Source organism: Ursus maritimus, unplaced genomic scaffold, assembly GCF_017311325.1.
Source record: "Ursus maritimus isolate PB19 unplaced genomic scaffold, ASM1731132v1 scaffold_26, whole genome shotgun sequence".
Lineage (NCBI taxonomy): Eukaryota > Metazoa > Chordata > Mammalia > Carnivora > Ursidae > Ursus > Ursus maritimus.
Genome location: NW_024425119.1, coordinates 24335281 through 24351761, shown reverse-complemented (window position 1 = coordinate 24351761; position 16481 = coordinate 24335281). Strand labels below are relative to the sequence as shown.

The 16481-nt window shown below is 42.2% G+C and overlaps 1 protein-coding gene across 1 annotated transcript in view; it reads left to right on the top strand.

The window, feature by feature from the left end:
- Positions 1 to 16481, top strand: part of ITPR2 (inositol 1,4,5-trisphosphate receptor type 2) — a 474341-nt gene that overhangs the window by 413062 nt on the left and 44798 nt on the right. The window contains exon 55 of the mRNA XM_040642268.1: positions 6743 to 6903. Coding sequence (XP_040498202.1) covers positions 6743 to 6903 — 161 coding nt within the window. The remainder of the gene's footprint in view (positions 1 to 6742; positions 6904 to 16481) is intronic.

Genomic DNA, 16481 nt, shown 5'->3' with positions numbered 1-16481 from the left:
CACTTAGCAGTATGGCACTGTACTTATTTTTTGTTGTCTTATCTCTGTCGGATGCTACATACTGTCACATCGTAGAAAGGGCACGGACTTTATAGTTAAGTAAACACACTGGTTCCACATCCCGGATATGTGATCTTGGCCAACTTTCCTTTGCACCTTGAACTATTGTTCCCTCATCTGGAAAATGGGGAATATATAATGCCATCTTTTGGGGTTTGAGTGAGTATAGTTGAGATCATGTGTATCAAACTTCCTAGCTCAATGCTTACCTGAGTAAGCCCTCAGTGCACATTAATTTCCCTTCTTTAAGAGACCCATGTCTTACTTATTTTTATGCTTCCATAGTATGTATTGAGGACCATTCATAAGTATTTGCTTAATGAATGACTATTCAATAAATCAGTCTAAACTAACATTGTCTCTGTATTTATGTGGCTTATAACCCACAAAAGGAAGATAAAGCGGGTAAGTACTAAATTGATATATACTGCAGACAAAAAACCAGGGTGCACCAATTCCAAGTTATTTTAAACTTTGTCACATTCAGGGTATTGTTTCTATAGCATACACATGGCCACAGAGATATAGGGTGATAAATCAGGAGCATAAGGAGGAGATATTAGATCAACATGGTCTATTTTCTAAAAGCTTCACATTTATTCAAAAATTTGAGACCATTTAAGTAATTTAACCTAAGAGTAAATTTTAATAGTATTTTTACATTATAACAAATAGTATGCTATAAAGTAAAATAAATTTTTTAAAGTAAAACAAATTTAATGTGAACATTTAAAATAAAACAGAATTTTTTTTAAAAAAATTGAAAAGTAATCCCAGGCACTTATAGCTGCTAACCCCTGTGACCTCTGCAGCATAAAGTTTCTCTACTCTCTGCCCTCAAAGGACCTTTAGCAGAAATATGTGAGAAGCATTATCATAATGTATAGCTATATATGCGTGCGTTCCTGGAATTGCTTACCACATATAAGATGTAATACATACCATATACATTAAAAGAACTTAATGACAAGAATGATTTAGACAATTGGGATATTTGGGAGTTGTACTAGTAGGTTATGAAATAGTTGTGATTAATTGATAAATGGTTCTTGTAAGCGTTGGGTGTTAATTTGTGATCCAAAGAGGGATAAAACAACAGAGGAGAGAATCTCCACAGTAGGAGAGAATTGGCTCCAGTAGCACACATACGAAGTGACACCCATAGTAGCAACAGAGGAGAAGGTAGACTCTGTGACAGGCAATGAGAGCAGATGGGATGTTCCTAGCCTTGAAGGCAATGACCAGATGTTTGAGAGTTATGACTCAGAAAACAATTGCTAGTGATCCAGAAGGCAGTCATGATAGGGTGATGGGTAGCAGATGACAGAGCTGAAGCAGTAAGCATAGGAACACATTGGCACTGGTATCCATACTAATTATTAAGTTTGAATTACCAGAGGCTGAAAATCCAGTGCGAAGGAGATGTTGGCCGACCAGTGTGACAAAATACCAAAATGGAGAAAGGATTGATGGTAGTCAGGTGCCGAGAATGAAAGATCTTTCTAGGTGATGTCTGTGTTCTTCTTTTAGTATATTAGTTCTTTATCTGTACTTGTGCATCAAGGTTATTTACACATTTATTTGTTCAACAGTTACTTATTGAGTATCTACTGTGTGCCAGGGTACTGCAGTGAACAAAAATAGACAAAATTTACTGCCATGATGGAGCTCATTTTCCAGTACACATAGAATGTATGATGCTAAGGGCTATGCAGAAAAATAAAGCTGAGAAGACGTATGGGGTGCCTGGATGATGGGTGGGTGTGTGCCCTCACCTTAGTCATACTGTCTGGGAAACACAACATAGGTATGGTCTTATTTTTTCTGAAACCTTTGTGTTGAGCACACAAGAGTTCCTCTTATCCTTCCTTTCTTTCTGCCTTGGTCATCTCCTCCAATACCATGGCTTTGATTGTTTATTTTATGTCAGTTATTCTTGAATTAGTATTTTATAACTTGATGTCTCTGTTTAAAATTTCTAGCTTCGGCCCTAACAGCCCAACACTGGCTGTTCTATAGGCATCATAAATTCAGTACATCCCCAATCAAATGTATCTTCCCTCCAAAGTCTCTTCCTTCTTTTTTGTTTTTCCTTGCTGTACTGATATTACCATAAATTCAGTCATTCAGGTCAGAAATTTTAGGGTCATTCTTGATTCCCCCTAAATCTGTACCTCTAATTGGACATCAAGCCCTCTTAAATTTTCATCCACAAACTTCTCTTCAATCTCTCCCTCTTATTCATTTTTTTTTCAATTATTCTGTCAATGTTAGTTGAATGCCCTACTGTTTTCCAGATACTATGCCAGGTGCTGCTTATACAAAAATAAATTAGACAATTAAGTGGTAGAGGCCAACATAGAAATAGATAAATTTTCATAGCAAGGTGTTATGGGCGTGGGGAGGATCCGCTAACTGTTTGTGTCTGTGTAAGTCAGTGGTAGTTGAGCTGGGTCTTGAAGAAGGAATACCTGTAAGGCAGGAAATAGAGGAGGCGAAGGCATGAAATTTTCCAAGGGCTTGGTTTGTTTGAAGAATGGTGAGAAAATCCGAGTCGCTCTCGGAGATGTGCACAGAGTAGATTGTCAGAGTATGAGTCCAAGGATGACTTCGCGTTCCCAGGTTGACAAGGACTTCATTAATAGAGGTGAAGAAGAGCTAAAGAAACAAATTTTTGCTGAGCTGAGTTTGACCTGCCCGTAAGTGACCCAGGGGGATTCACCCAGTGGACAGCTAGAAATAGAAACTGAAGTTGAGAACAGTCAGTGCTGGGGCTACATCACCCGCACTGTGATTGTTGAAACCATGGGAATGACCAACAAAGCTTCGAGAGCAAGAAGCAAAAAAGATGAAAGACAACCAGTTCCCTGCCTTTATACCCCCCACTGCCCTAGTCCCTCGGTCTCCCTACTCTTAGCCTCTGCTCCCGGTCTTCCTCTAAATCCCCCCATAGGAGGTTACCTGAAGCCCAGCTCTGAACAGGCTAGTCTCCACTCAAAGGCCTTTGGGATAAAGTGCAGTCTCCATAGCTTTGCATTTAAAGCTCTTCACAGTTTAAAAAGAAATAAAAAAATAAATAAAACTCTTCACGGTTTGTGCCAAGTGTACCATTACATCTTCATTTCCAGATGTTGCCTTTGGAGGAATTGACGTTACCCCAAACAGGTGATCCACTTTCATCTGTAGCTTTGCCCTGCCATTTCTTTTGCTCAGAAGGCCAAAGAACATGGGTTTAGAGCTAGACATTTTTCTGTTTAAATACCGACCAACTTCTCCACTAATGAGAGGTGTTAACTTGAGCAATTTATTGAATTCCTCTGAATCTCTTCCCTCACATGCTGAAAGGTCAGATTGGATTATTGTAATTATAGGAGCATATTTAAACATCTTTATGTTGTTGTCAGCAAAATAGGTGCTCAATAAAAATTAGCTAGCTTTTATTACCATTCATCTCTTTTCCACTTGCCATAATCCTGTTTCAAGGCTAGACACTTAAAGCTCTACACCTCTTTAAAACCTTTTAAAATGTACCTTGTCACAATTCATTTTGTCCTCCTCTGTGCTTCCTTGGCAGTTTATACCACTTCAGGATATAACGCAAGCTGTCTGCTTCCTCTACCATATTACAGATTAATTGATAGTAGACACATTATTTTTATAGCCCTATGTACCTTGCAACAGGAAGGTAATTGTTGAACTGGATTCTGGGAAAATCTACTTTAACATTCTTTCTCTCTCTCTTTTTAAGTAGCTGTATTGAGATATAATTTATATACCTTACAACTCACCCATTTAAAGTCTACAATTCAGTGGTTCTTAGTATATAGTCAGAGTTGTGCATCCATCATTACAGTCAATTTTAGAACATTTTCATTGCCCCCAAAAGGAACCTCATACCCTTTAGCCATCATCACCAACCCTCCACCCCCAACCTTTCCTCCTCAGCCCTAGGCAAGTGTCGATCTACTTTCTGTCTCTACAGATTTGCCTCTCCTGGACATTTTACATCAATGGGATCATATATGTGGCCTTCTGGGACCTGCTTCTTCTACTTAGTATGTTGTAGCATGTGTCAGTGTTTCATCCTTTGTCTGGCTGAAAATGCCGTTGTATGATAAGATATATTTTGTTCATCTTTTCATTTGCTGATGAATGTTTGGATTTGTTTCTACTTTTTGGCTCTTATGAATAATGCTGCTGTGCACATTGCTGTACTAGCTTTTGTGTGGATGTATGTTTTCAGTTCCTTTGGTTAGGTACCTACAAGTGGAATTGCTGGGTCATGTGGTCACTCTGTTTAACCTTTTGAGGAGCTGCCAAACTGTTTCCTAAAGTAGCTGCACTCTTTTACATTCCCACTAACAGAGTATGAGGGCTCCAGTCCCTCCACATCATCACCAAGATTAGTTATTAATCTGTTTTTTATTATAGTCACCCAAGTGAAATAACATTTTATTAGTGAGATATTCTTAATTCATTCCATAAATACTGTATTCAGGGATGACTATAAACCAGACACCCACGTTAGCTATTAGGACCGTTGGTGAAGAAAAGAGACAAATATATCTGCTCCTGGACACACAATAAATAATAAACATAATAAGTTCTTATCTAAGCTCCTGGATAAAATGGCATTCCTTTCTTCTGTACTGATTAGCAAGCAGGCTTTTTCTCACATAATCATTTTTACCCCTCTATCTTAGACTTGGGGTCCAGTGTAATTTAACGACTTTGATATGACTATGTTCATTCTGTTAGGAGGTGATAAGCACCCTGGGAAAAAGAGGATAAAAGAGAAAGAGTGATTGAGGCTATTGGCAAAAGGGAAGGAGCAGGTTGTAGGATTAAATAGGGTGATCAAGTTAAGCCACACAAAGAAGGCAAGAGTTGAGCAAAAGCTCAAAAATGAGCAAGGTACTCAGAGAGACACCAAAGAGAAGAGCAGTGTGGGCAGAAGAAGCAACCGGTCCAAAGGCCCTGAAGCAGGAGTCTGCATGTGAGGAGCAAGGAGGCCAGGATGGCTGGATGAGAGTTAGCAAGAGGCAGGAGAGTGAGAGACAAGGGGAGAGAGGCTAGAAGGCCAGATCTCTTTAGCAAATAGATATTACATGGGACCTACTTATACTCAGCAATTGGTCATTATTTATCTGAACTTCAAACTTAACTTGGCATCCCCTGAGCATCCTGTATTTTATCTGGCAACCCTGCTTATAGGCCATTGTAAGGCCTTTGACCTTCACTCTGAGTGTGTAGAGAACCCACAGGGTTTGGGACAGAGGAGAGACACCATCCTACCTCGTGTTTCAAAGGATCTTAGTGGCTGCTATGTTGAGCATAGGCCACTGAGAGTTAAAGTGGGAACAGGGAGGCCTGGAAGGCAATTGCAGTAGTCCAGGTGAGAGATGATGAAGGCTCATATGAGAGCTACGGCTGTGGAGGTGTTGAGAAGGGACGAGATTCCACGTATATATGCCGAAGGTAGAGCCAAAAGAATTTCCACATGAATTGGATATGGGTGATAGAAAGAGAGGATTCAGGATGACTCTTCGGTTTTTGGCTTGAACAACTGGAAGACTAGAGTTGCCATGGAATGAAGAGGAGGACTGTGGGTGGAGCAGTTTTGGGGGAAGAGTATGGATTTTATTTGGGCCATGCTGAGCTGATGATGGGTCAAATAAGATGAGGCATCACCATCAGCCAGCTAATTTTATGGTATTTTCCATTAAAATATCCAGTAATATAATTTAAAAGGTCACCCTTCCACTAGGGGCAGATTTTTTTCTTTTTACTTATTGTACTTTATATCTTATTATTAAAAGAGTCTTCTTCATGCCTGGATGGCTTTTTTTTTTTTAAATATGCTTAGGAAAGAATAGCCAGGATTGGAATTCAATTTCCTAGCTTCTTCTCCAGTATCTGAACTGCAAAACCAGACTGAATCCCAACCTCCCATTTTACTTGGCAATAGAATTCATTTTTCCGTAGATGTTTTTCTTCATCTCCATTCATTTTCTTTCATCCACTCTTCAACCCTTGAGAGAAAAGAATCTTACTATGTAGAACCTCTCCTCAGTGTCCTTCCAGCCTCTGAAAATCTGCCCTGGATATTGAACAGACCATCCCCTCCTTAAAATGCCAGGAACACAGTAGTCCAAAGGGCTGGAGCCCTCACCACACTCAGAGCAAAAATAACAGTGGACATTGGCTTGCCCTTCACTGAGTACAAGTGCTTTTCAAGATGACTCTCTCACCTGCATCTCCTCTTTTTACCCAAGTTCCTGGATAAAATAACTTTTTTTTCCCTGTCCTGATTAGCAAGCATGCCTTTTATTGCACAGTCATTTTTACTTCTTTTTCTTGGACTTGTGGTCCAGTTTAATTGGACAGTTTTGACATGGCTATATTTAAAATTTTCTGCAAATTTTACAACTGTAACAGGACTGTGCATCTCCAAGGATCCATTGGGTGGGGGGTGGAGGGGAGAGAATGTTCATTTGGAAGAAATCTACGAGCTATGGCCTTCTTTCTGGAGGTCTTGTACTGTGTTGTTTTTAATCATAACATTCTAAATTGGCACACTCATGGAAAGCCTTTATTCACATAATTGTGATGTTTTGTTTTTATGCTGAGAAGTGCTGATTAAATGACAAATTACATACATTGTGTTTTCTGTGTTTTGCAGGACTTGAGAGGGACAAGTTTGATAATAAAACGGTTTCATTTGAGGAGCACATCAAGTCAGAACACAATATGTGGCATTATTTGTACTTCCTAGTTCTGGTGAAGGTTAAAGACCCAACTGAATACACTGGACCTGAAAGTTATGTGGCTCAAATGATCGTGGTGAGTGATGAGAGCGTTTGAACCTGTGACTAGGTTGCACGTGTATGCTTTCCCCTTCTCTACCCTACCCTTCTCCCAGTCATTGTGTTAACTTCTAAATAGGACTGTCAATCACTGAGGAATCCTCATGCTGGCTAAATCATTGGACTTCTTGGTTATAGAAACCAAATCTAAGTCTCAAGTGCACAGATGATATTCACTGAAGCATTCTCTGTGCAATGAATAGTACCATCTCAGTCACGTCTGTCATCTTCTGACCTCGTGTCATTGCTGATGTCTCAGTTCCCCAAATCTAGAACTTGCCCATTGGCAAATATGAACAGAAGAGTCATACTTTAAGAAATTCCTTGGATTTCAGAAATCAGGAGTTGAAGAAACTGAACCAGGTTTGGGGAGAGTATAATGTTTGATCTCAATGGGAGAACACTGGCTCACTGACTATATACAGTTTGGGTGGTTGGTAATGATTGGCATGGATTCTGCCATACCTAGTTGTTTGTTCATAACTCCTCATTAAGATCAGTAGCAGAGGCTGTGGTTGTCCATGATTTGGACCTTCTTCTGCTTTACAGAAGATTAAAACTAAGTGGCTTAAAGAGAAGTCAAAGTTACAACTTTAGTGTATCATGATGCACATTTAGTGAGTATTACTGCATTGATAGAAATTCTTGTATTCTTATAATAAACATAGCTGTATGTAGGAATTTTTTTCTCAAAAATCTTCTTACAACACTTTGAGAAGGAGGCTTTAGAGAGTCCTGATCTCCTTGCTGCCTGGTCCCAAGGATAACATTTAGTAAGCTCCAGTGCTGAAGCTGCAGGAGAGCCAGGTGACAGTGGTTGTGTGTCCTTCCTTCTGGAAGCTGGTCATGCACACAGGGAGACATAAACTACAGTAGATGGAGCAACCAAAGAATATGTTTGGCGGGTAACATATTAATAAGTTCAAGTTAACATTGCAGTACTTTATCTTACCTGACAATATTTATGTGTCACAGGAGAGCTACATGTAAATTGAATTTTTATTGCTGTGCATTTTTCATGTTTTTTTTTCTTTTTGACTTGCATCCTGCTATAAGTTGTTCTATGTGCTTAGAGGTTTGCATCTTACTATGAAGTTGTCATTCTTTATGTGACAGTGGGCAGAACCTAATATTGTTTCTTTTCTCCATGTTTCCTTTTCTGCCCTCTCTCCCTTCTACATTAGGAAAAAAGGTATTCTTGGGGTGCATGGGTGGCTCAGTCGTTAAGCGTCTGCCTTTGGCTCAGGTCATGATCCCGGGATCCTGGGATCAAGCCCCGCATTGGGCTCCCTGCTCAGAGTGAAACCTGCTTCTCCCTCTCCCACTCCCCCTGCTTGTCTTCCCTCTCTAGCTGTCTCTCTCTCTCTCAAATAAATAAATAAAATCTTAAAAAAAAAAAAGGAAAAAACATAATCAGTTTGAAGATAGACACTCATAGTCATTATTTATACATTCTTGATCTCCAGATGCTCAGGGACCGTCTATGTGAAATATTTTGCATCTGCTTGCTGGGGGAAAAACATGTAGAGCGTCATGTTGAAAATGTAACTTCTCATTGCTATATTTTATCAAAGTTTGTCAATTTAGTGAATACATATTTACTGGGCATCTATTGTGTCCCTTGGACTAAAAGATTTTGGGGAATACACTGAAGAGTCTGACACATTCCTTCTTTGCCAAGGAATTCAGAGCTTAATTAAAGGGAGATGAGAATAACAGGCCAAAAGTAAAATAGGCTAAGTTCCCCAAGAGTGGAACAAATGAAAATCTGTGAAGGCTTGAAGATGTAGGGTGACATCCAACCGAGAGGTGGTGGAAGGGAATTATTGGGTGTGTGTTGGGGGCAGTATATCAGACAGGGTAGGAATTGTGTAGTTTGGGGGTGTCTGTTAGATTAAGAGTGAGTCCCTGTAAGAGGGAGCAGCCTGAGCAAAGGCGTAGAGATGGAACACGCAGACACTCGGGGGACGTAGTCTACTTGTCAAGGAGCTCTGAGAGATATGAGAGAGAAAGCAGATCGGACTTATGAATGGTTAAGTGTCAGTTTGGGATATCATTTCATCAGGAATGGGAAGCCACTGAAGGATTTCACCGCAGGAATGAAGGATTTCACCGCGAGAATGATGTGGCCTAGAACAGTAGTCAGGCCCTGGTGTGTAGACTGGTTGGGAGAGGGAAGAGATGAAATCAGAGGTGGTATTTGGCAGTTGATGAGATTAGGGGTAGGGAGGATGAGGAGAGGCGCTAGACTACAAGATGAGCCCAAGACACCTGACATTGTGAGCCTGGTCATTGGGAGAAAGGTGTTGTATCAGTTTCAGAAGGTCTTCTGCAAGAGGAGAGGCTGGTCAGAGAAGAACAGTTGTTGATTTCGAAATGAGACCAGAAGCTGAGTCATAAATTAGGAGGGACAGGGTAGTGACAACAGCATGAGCCTTCGAGCCAGAAAGATCTGGGCTCAAACCTTAGCTGTGTCACTTACTTGCTGTGTGGTCTGGGATATCTTGGATAAATCTTTGAACCTACCAGGGCCTCTGCCTCCTCATCTAAAAGGAAGGAGATGGGTGTGAGATCAGTGAGATGACACAGTAAACGTGGCTAGCACAGTGGAGGTACTCGGTAGCTGACAGTTTTCACTGTGACTCTCCACACGAAGTGACAGTTGAAGCCATCAGATTAGAGAGAGATGGGAGAAGGAGGAATGTGTAAAGAGAGAAAGGAAGAGAAAGCCCGAGACAGAACCTGGGGGATCCCCCATTCAAGAAAAAGAAGAAAGGCAAGTAAAATAAGTAGAAAGGAAGATAATAAAAGGGGCAGAAAGAGAACCAGGACATGGAGTGTGTCAAAAGCCAAGAGATGAGCCTCGCAGTGTCAGAGTTTCAACAGCATTAATTGCTGCAGAGAGGCCACAAAGGAGAGACCGGTCAAACAGAGCCTTTGGGTTTTGTAATAAGGAAATCACCAGGTGGCTTTTACCATAAGACCCGTCTTTCACCTTAACATGAAAACCAGCATTTTGCCAAGCACTTGTACTTGAATTTTTAAGGATCTATGTACTTATCCATGTTTCTGCCCATCCTATTCCGTCAGCTCTCTCCAGAGCCGTGACGGGAGGGAGGAGCACTCACCAGCTTATTCCAATAGGAACTGCCTCGTTCTCATCCAAGCAGGGCATGGCCAAGACAACAGGCACGGTTTCTGCATTTCAATGGCCAGGAGGAGGAAGAGTAAAACTATTACGCTCTGGACTGATGGAAACAAAAAGTCATTGACACAGAAGAGTGCTCACTTACTGGAATAGCCTTTTTGGAACATTTCAAAAAATCTGTAGCTAATGAACCCAATTTAGAAAATCTGTTACTTCAAAACTGTGGAGATTATGGCCTTGTAGTCCTGATTCTCTGAGAGAAAGAGAGAGAGCGAGAGATTGAGATTTTAGAGCACACAGCAAATTGAAGGAAGTCCACGGTTCAATTCAAAGACTCTATATTTTCTCTCTCCAACCCAGAGGCAACTACTCTTAACAGTTTGGAAGGAAACCTTACAGGCATTTTCCTACCACTTTTATTTTTGCTCCTTAAAAATAGCTTCATTTACCAAGTTGATTTAAGTGCTTGTTTATCAGTAGAGCTTTGAAAGAAGCTTTTAATTCTTCATAATTGATGCACCTTTTACCCTCAAGGATTTATGCAAAAGAAAATGAGGAAGTTCCTCGTATTCATAAAACAACTCACCTGAACTCCACTACACTGTTTAAGTATATCTGATTTGTACTTTGAGACCCTTAGGAAGTGCCTCCTTCCTTATGGCATGAGGAAAGCAAGCATATAACAAGTTTGGGGGGTGTTTCTCTGCTCGGTATGTTTTTTCACCTCCAGTGCTCCAACGTTATTACTAGGTCAATGAGGAGTATTTATATCGATATGCATTAAACCGTACATTGTAAATAAATTGATTTCTAGATGTTCGAATCTAAGGAAATATACTTCTGCCTCTACATCCATCCAGTAATAGGATCAAGACTGAAATAGGAAGAGAAATTGAAATCTTCCTTCCCTTGCCTTCAGACGCTGAACTAAGCTGTTTGAGTATCAGCCACTGTCTGAGTATTGAACGAACACAAAGCTTCTTCTGGGATATTGTTAGGGGAGATGTGAGTTGATCAAGGTATTTGGGGAATATATTTTCCCCTGGCAAGCGAACCCTCATTTTTGATAAGAGAATTGATATTTTGAGCCTGTATTTATTGGGAACAGAAAATGAGAAGGGAAAGGGAAGGCCCATGCTAGAAACTAAAAATAATGAAAGGGGATCCAATAAAATGGAGGAAAGGGTATAAAAGGGTAAATCCTCCAGCCTGTACTAGTAATGGCCTTGGAGCATCGCTAAGCCCTTCTGCTTCTCCCATTACCCGAAGGATGATGACTGAGGAGGAACAAACAAAATTGAGATCATTAGAAAAAATGCCCAAGGCTTTTAGATGTTTCTCTCACATTTTGAGGACATTTTCAGATTTTCAGTGTTCATTTGCTGAGATATGGTTGGGGCCTTTGGGGATATTTCTGACTTAATTTGGCAAACAGCAGGATCAAAACCAGAGGTGCCTGTGAGAGAGACCTGTTGGGCCCGTTCAGAGACCTGCCGCCGTCCCCGTGTGCTTCGCCGTACTGGACTGCCACTGAGACCCTGGCTGGCCACCCCCCAGGACGATGGGTTTGTGAGGATCTCTTCCTCATTCTAGTACAGGGTACTTTTAAACTCTTGTATTTACTTGCCTCCTGTCTAGTGTCCCGCTATCATGGCGATGTCCGCTAGGACAATTTCACTCATGCTTTTGTTAACATAATAATTGTCTTGACACAAAAAAGAGTTGTGAGTTCCTTGAAGGCCACAGCCAGGAACAGAATAGCCCTTTGTTCTTTGTAATAGCAGGGCAGGTAATATCTGTAATATGCCTTAAAAGCAATTTGATATACAGCGAGTGCTTCCTGTCTCCTAGCAGCTGTGTTATGGGTTTCATACAGAAGGATAAGTAAGAAATAGTCTCTTTCCCCCAGGAAGCTCAACACATTTATTGAACGAATAATAAAATAACGAGTAAATTAACAAATGAATGGTTTTTTCTTAGCCCTCTGGTCGTTGGACATCATTTACAGAAAGTTACACCAAAATAGCTGCAGGAGTTTAGAACATGAATTTCTCATTAGTCAAATGTCATCTTTTCCCCTCTTTTAAAATTGGAAGATAAAGATACAGCAGGAAGGGTTAGGTCACCTGAACCAAGTATAATGAATGCAGTATTAGAAATCGAGTGGCTGATTTGAGAGCCAAGGCAATTTAATCCCCTCTCGCCGTGTTTCTCAAACCCAGTCCCCCACACCCGTGCCCGCATCGCAGGAGTGGGCCTGAGGCTGCGTCCTGGCGGAGGAGCACGCATGTGCAGTGGAGGGTTTTACAGTGGACCTCACCCTAAAGAGTAGATTCTTCCATGCAATAATCTATTGAGACTTCAGAAAGAGAGGGATGGTCTTTCCAATGAGATAGAAAAGAAATCTAGTCACCCATTACTTTGGCTCCAGAAGGAAGGAAAAGAACTCACAATTTTCCAGATGTTTTCTGTGTCTAGAACTCAAAATCAATCTTGTTTATAGTCGAACCAGGTTCTGAACAGTAACTGTTGGAGGGGGAGATGTTTGGGCTCGTGAAAGACATCGAGTCTTCCGGGATTTGTATGCGCCCCTCCTCCTTTAGCACCATTTGCCGACTTAATAATGTCTGCATTGTTGTTATGTGTCATAACTATGAAATTATATGTTCTGATTCTATTGTTTCTAATTTATGCTAAGTGTGTAATTGGATCTAATTAAGCCAATTATGTAACTGCTCAATCTTGAAAACCTAAGACTTTAGAACTTCGTAAGACTCTGTTACAAATGTTTACATTTCGAGACAAACCGAGGGGGTCTTTGCAGCTCAGAATGCACAATTAAGAAGTAAATGTGTACGTTGAAGGAGACGTCACCCTTGCTTTCTGTAGCTTAAGTCCAGGCATGTGTCTTCAATTTAAGAGGGAGCCTTTTCATTCCCAACTCCGAATTTCATTGGCATTAAGGGGCCTATCTTCTATATTATTCTAATTTCTTATTTAGTATTCATATATAATACCCATGAGTTACCACATTTAACCTCATCCTCATCTTCTTTTTAGTTTGTAAAAATAGAGATAGGAATGGTAAGTCCTTCCCAGGGTGGCTGTACATAGAGTCTTCATATCAAAGACTCTGTCCATATTGGAAGTGAGGGTAAAGGATTGGCCCAAATCGTGTTTAAATGAGATTCGTGGGGGCGCCTGGGTGGCACAGCAGTTAAGCGTCTGCCTTCGGCTCAGGGCGTGATCCCAGCGTTATGGGATCAAGCCCCACATCAGGCTCTTCTGCTATGAGCCTGCTTCTTCCTCTCCCACTCCCCCTGCTTGTGTTCCCTCTCTCGCTGGCTGTCTCTATCTCTGTCGAATAAATAAATAAAATCTTTAAAAATAAATAAATAAATGAGATTCGTGAAAGTGAGTGGGATGGGCCATAGAGATGAAAACAGGCAGGTGTCACTGACTACTTCCTGAACTGATCAGACACTGAATCACCTGGCGGCCAGGGCATAGGTTCTCCAAATTCAAAAAGCCAAAATATGGCTTTTGTTAGTGTTTCTAATCAGTGCTGAGGAGAAGCTCAGTGTAGACGAGTGAGCCTAGGTAATAGATTCTGAAGTTTGACTTCTTAGGATTTCCATTTACACGATGGGTGACTTGACTTTCCCCCTCTGTGCTTCGCTTTACCCATCAATGAAGCAGGTACAATCAGCCAGTCAGTGCTTCGAATAGAACTGGCTGAGTATGGCTGGACCCGGGAGGCCTCCTGCTGTCCGGGGCCTTGTCCCTGTCCCTGTGGTTGCTGGATTGGGAGTGGGGAAGACAAGGATTCCAGGATCCCAGGGAAAGCAGCTGGGCAGAGAAGGCTGTAGAGTCCTAGTGGGAGAGGGGTCTTTGGAGGGCTGGGACAGTGGCTAATTTGGCAACTAAGAAACATTGCAGTAGTCTTAGCAACGAGTACAGCCATATCTATGTGCGGCTAATGTTGACCCTGGATGTAGTAAGACTTTCCTTGCAGAGCTGCTGCTAGCAGAGCTGCTGTGAGGACTAAATAAAATCATGCACGCTAAGAGCACTACTACTAATATAACTGACATTGGATGAGTGCTGACTCCGTGCCAGGTGCTGTGCTAAGTGTCTGACACGTGTGATCTCCTTTATGGCCCTGGAACAACCGTGCGAGACACTCTGCTCAGACTGTCGCCATTCTGCACACGAGGAAGCGGGCTTAGAGAGGACTGATGACTTGCCCCAAGTTGCACGGCCAGTGGACGGGCAGGCTGTGTCTGTAATACGCCTGGCACATGCAAATGCTCACTGCACGTCCATTATTGTCTGGTGCAGTGCGGTGTACAAAGCTAGAAGCCGTGCTTCCTTTGAAAGCAGACCAGACCGGCTGCACCCAGCACCCCCAGCAGCGGGCCTCACGCTCTGCAGACGGTTGGAGGGGGGGGGACTATAAACATTCAGTCCAGGGCGGGGAGTAGACCTGGCGAGGAGACAGGAAGTCAGCTGACAGCCCTACAATTGCAGGAAGGCCTGAGAGGAATTCAAATAGGAAAAATGTACTCGTTCCGAGTTGGTTGGCAACTGCAAGCTTCCTACAGTGATTAGAAGTATTGCAATTACAATTATTACAATCGCAGGCAAGAAAGACAGAGGCTGCAGGATATTTCAATTTAATTTGGCAAGAATTTGTCAGGGAGCACTGCACACAAGGCTGATCAAAACAAGAATAAAACTTCATCACTGGCCTCACAGAACCACCATCTAATAGAAAAGACAGCTACCGTCACTGGAAACTATAGTGCAAATCGGAACTCTGGTGGGAGTTCAGGTAGACGTACCAACACACAGCATCTGGAGAAATCTCAAATGACGCTGTGAATGCCCCTCCCTAAAACCCTTCAGTGGGGCTTGAAATAAGATCCAAACTCTTTCTCGTGGCCCCTTATGCCATCCGGTCCCAGCCTGCTTCACCAGTCTCACCTCATTCCACCTTCCTTAGCCAACTGCAGTTCAACCACCTTGGCCCTTTTCTGGCAAATTCGTACGTCTTCCCTGGCCAGAGGCTTGGCATGAAGGTGCCTGCTCTTTGCAGTTGCTGTTCCTAACTCTTTCCATGCCTGGCACCTTCCCTGACACCCCCATTCCAGTTACTTCTCTCCCATCACCCTTTGGAGCACCTATATTAATCTGACCCTAATATTGTTTTCGTATTTATTGATGTGTTTATTTCTCTCCACTACGACTTCAGCACTTACACATCCGGTTTGATCACTGCTGTATTCCCAGCACCGAAATTAACACCCAGGACATAGTAGGTACTGAGTATGGATTTGTTGGGCAGAATGAATAAGACATGGAACCACTGGAGCACAGAGGACAGGACAGGGCTGAAAGGACTGGGGGCAGTTGCACAGAGAAGATTATAAGGAGAGTTGGGCCTTGAAAAGGATTTCGACTGAAGGAATGGAGGGGCCTATATTTCAGGCAAGGTGTGTATCTTAAAGGGAAAGTGTGCACAGCAAAGAAGAAAGGAAACAAAATTTATGATATGTGCCGACAGCTTTGCATGTTACTTAGTTATACCCATTTTATGGAAACGGAGGCTCAGAGAATTTCATTACTTATCCAAGGTGCTCAGGAAATAAGTGCTTGAACCAGCACCCAGCTACAAATTTTTCTGGCATGAATGGCTGTGATTTTTACCTTTAGCTCTGCTTCACCTACTGAAGAATCAGGCAAAACTTGACTGTCAAGATCAAATATATGTAAGTCAAGTGTTGGAGAAAAGGTAAGGAAAAAACCCAAAATCCAAAACCAAAAGACATCTTTGGAAGGAGGAAAGGATGTCTCCAATATTTTACGGAATTGGAATTCTTAGTCCCTCAGCTGCAATAGTTGAGGTAAGATGTAAAATGCCTTAAAAGTGCAGGTCAATAAATTATTTCCCATTGGTGAAAGGTTCGTTCATCCAACAAACACAGGCTGACTGCTTACCATGCCCCAGGCACTGGGCTGCCTCAGGTTCCAGGTTGGGCTTCCTTTGGGAAGCTTTGGTGAAACCCAGGAGACAGAGAACTCCAGCGAAGGAGAGGTGATGGCTCAGTGCAGTGGTGGAGCCTGCCGTGGAGCGGACGGCCCGGGAAGGGAGGCTTCCTAGGGTCATGCCAGTTGCTTGAGTCAGTCAGGGAAATGAGGATGGAGCAGGTGGAGGGAGCAGTTGGGCCCGTCTAGAGAAAGAGTGGGGCTAAGCAGGGGGGCAAGAGGTAAAGCAGCCACCAGGAGAGATCTTAAAACAAAGAGACAAGGTCAGATGTGTATTTTAGAAAGCATGTTCTGTGGCAGAGTAAGAAATGGATACAAGGGGGGCCATCCAGGAGCAAGAAAAAGAACAGGTAGCGTGA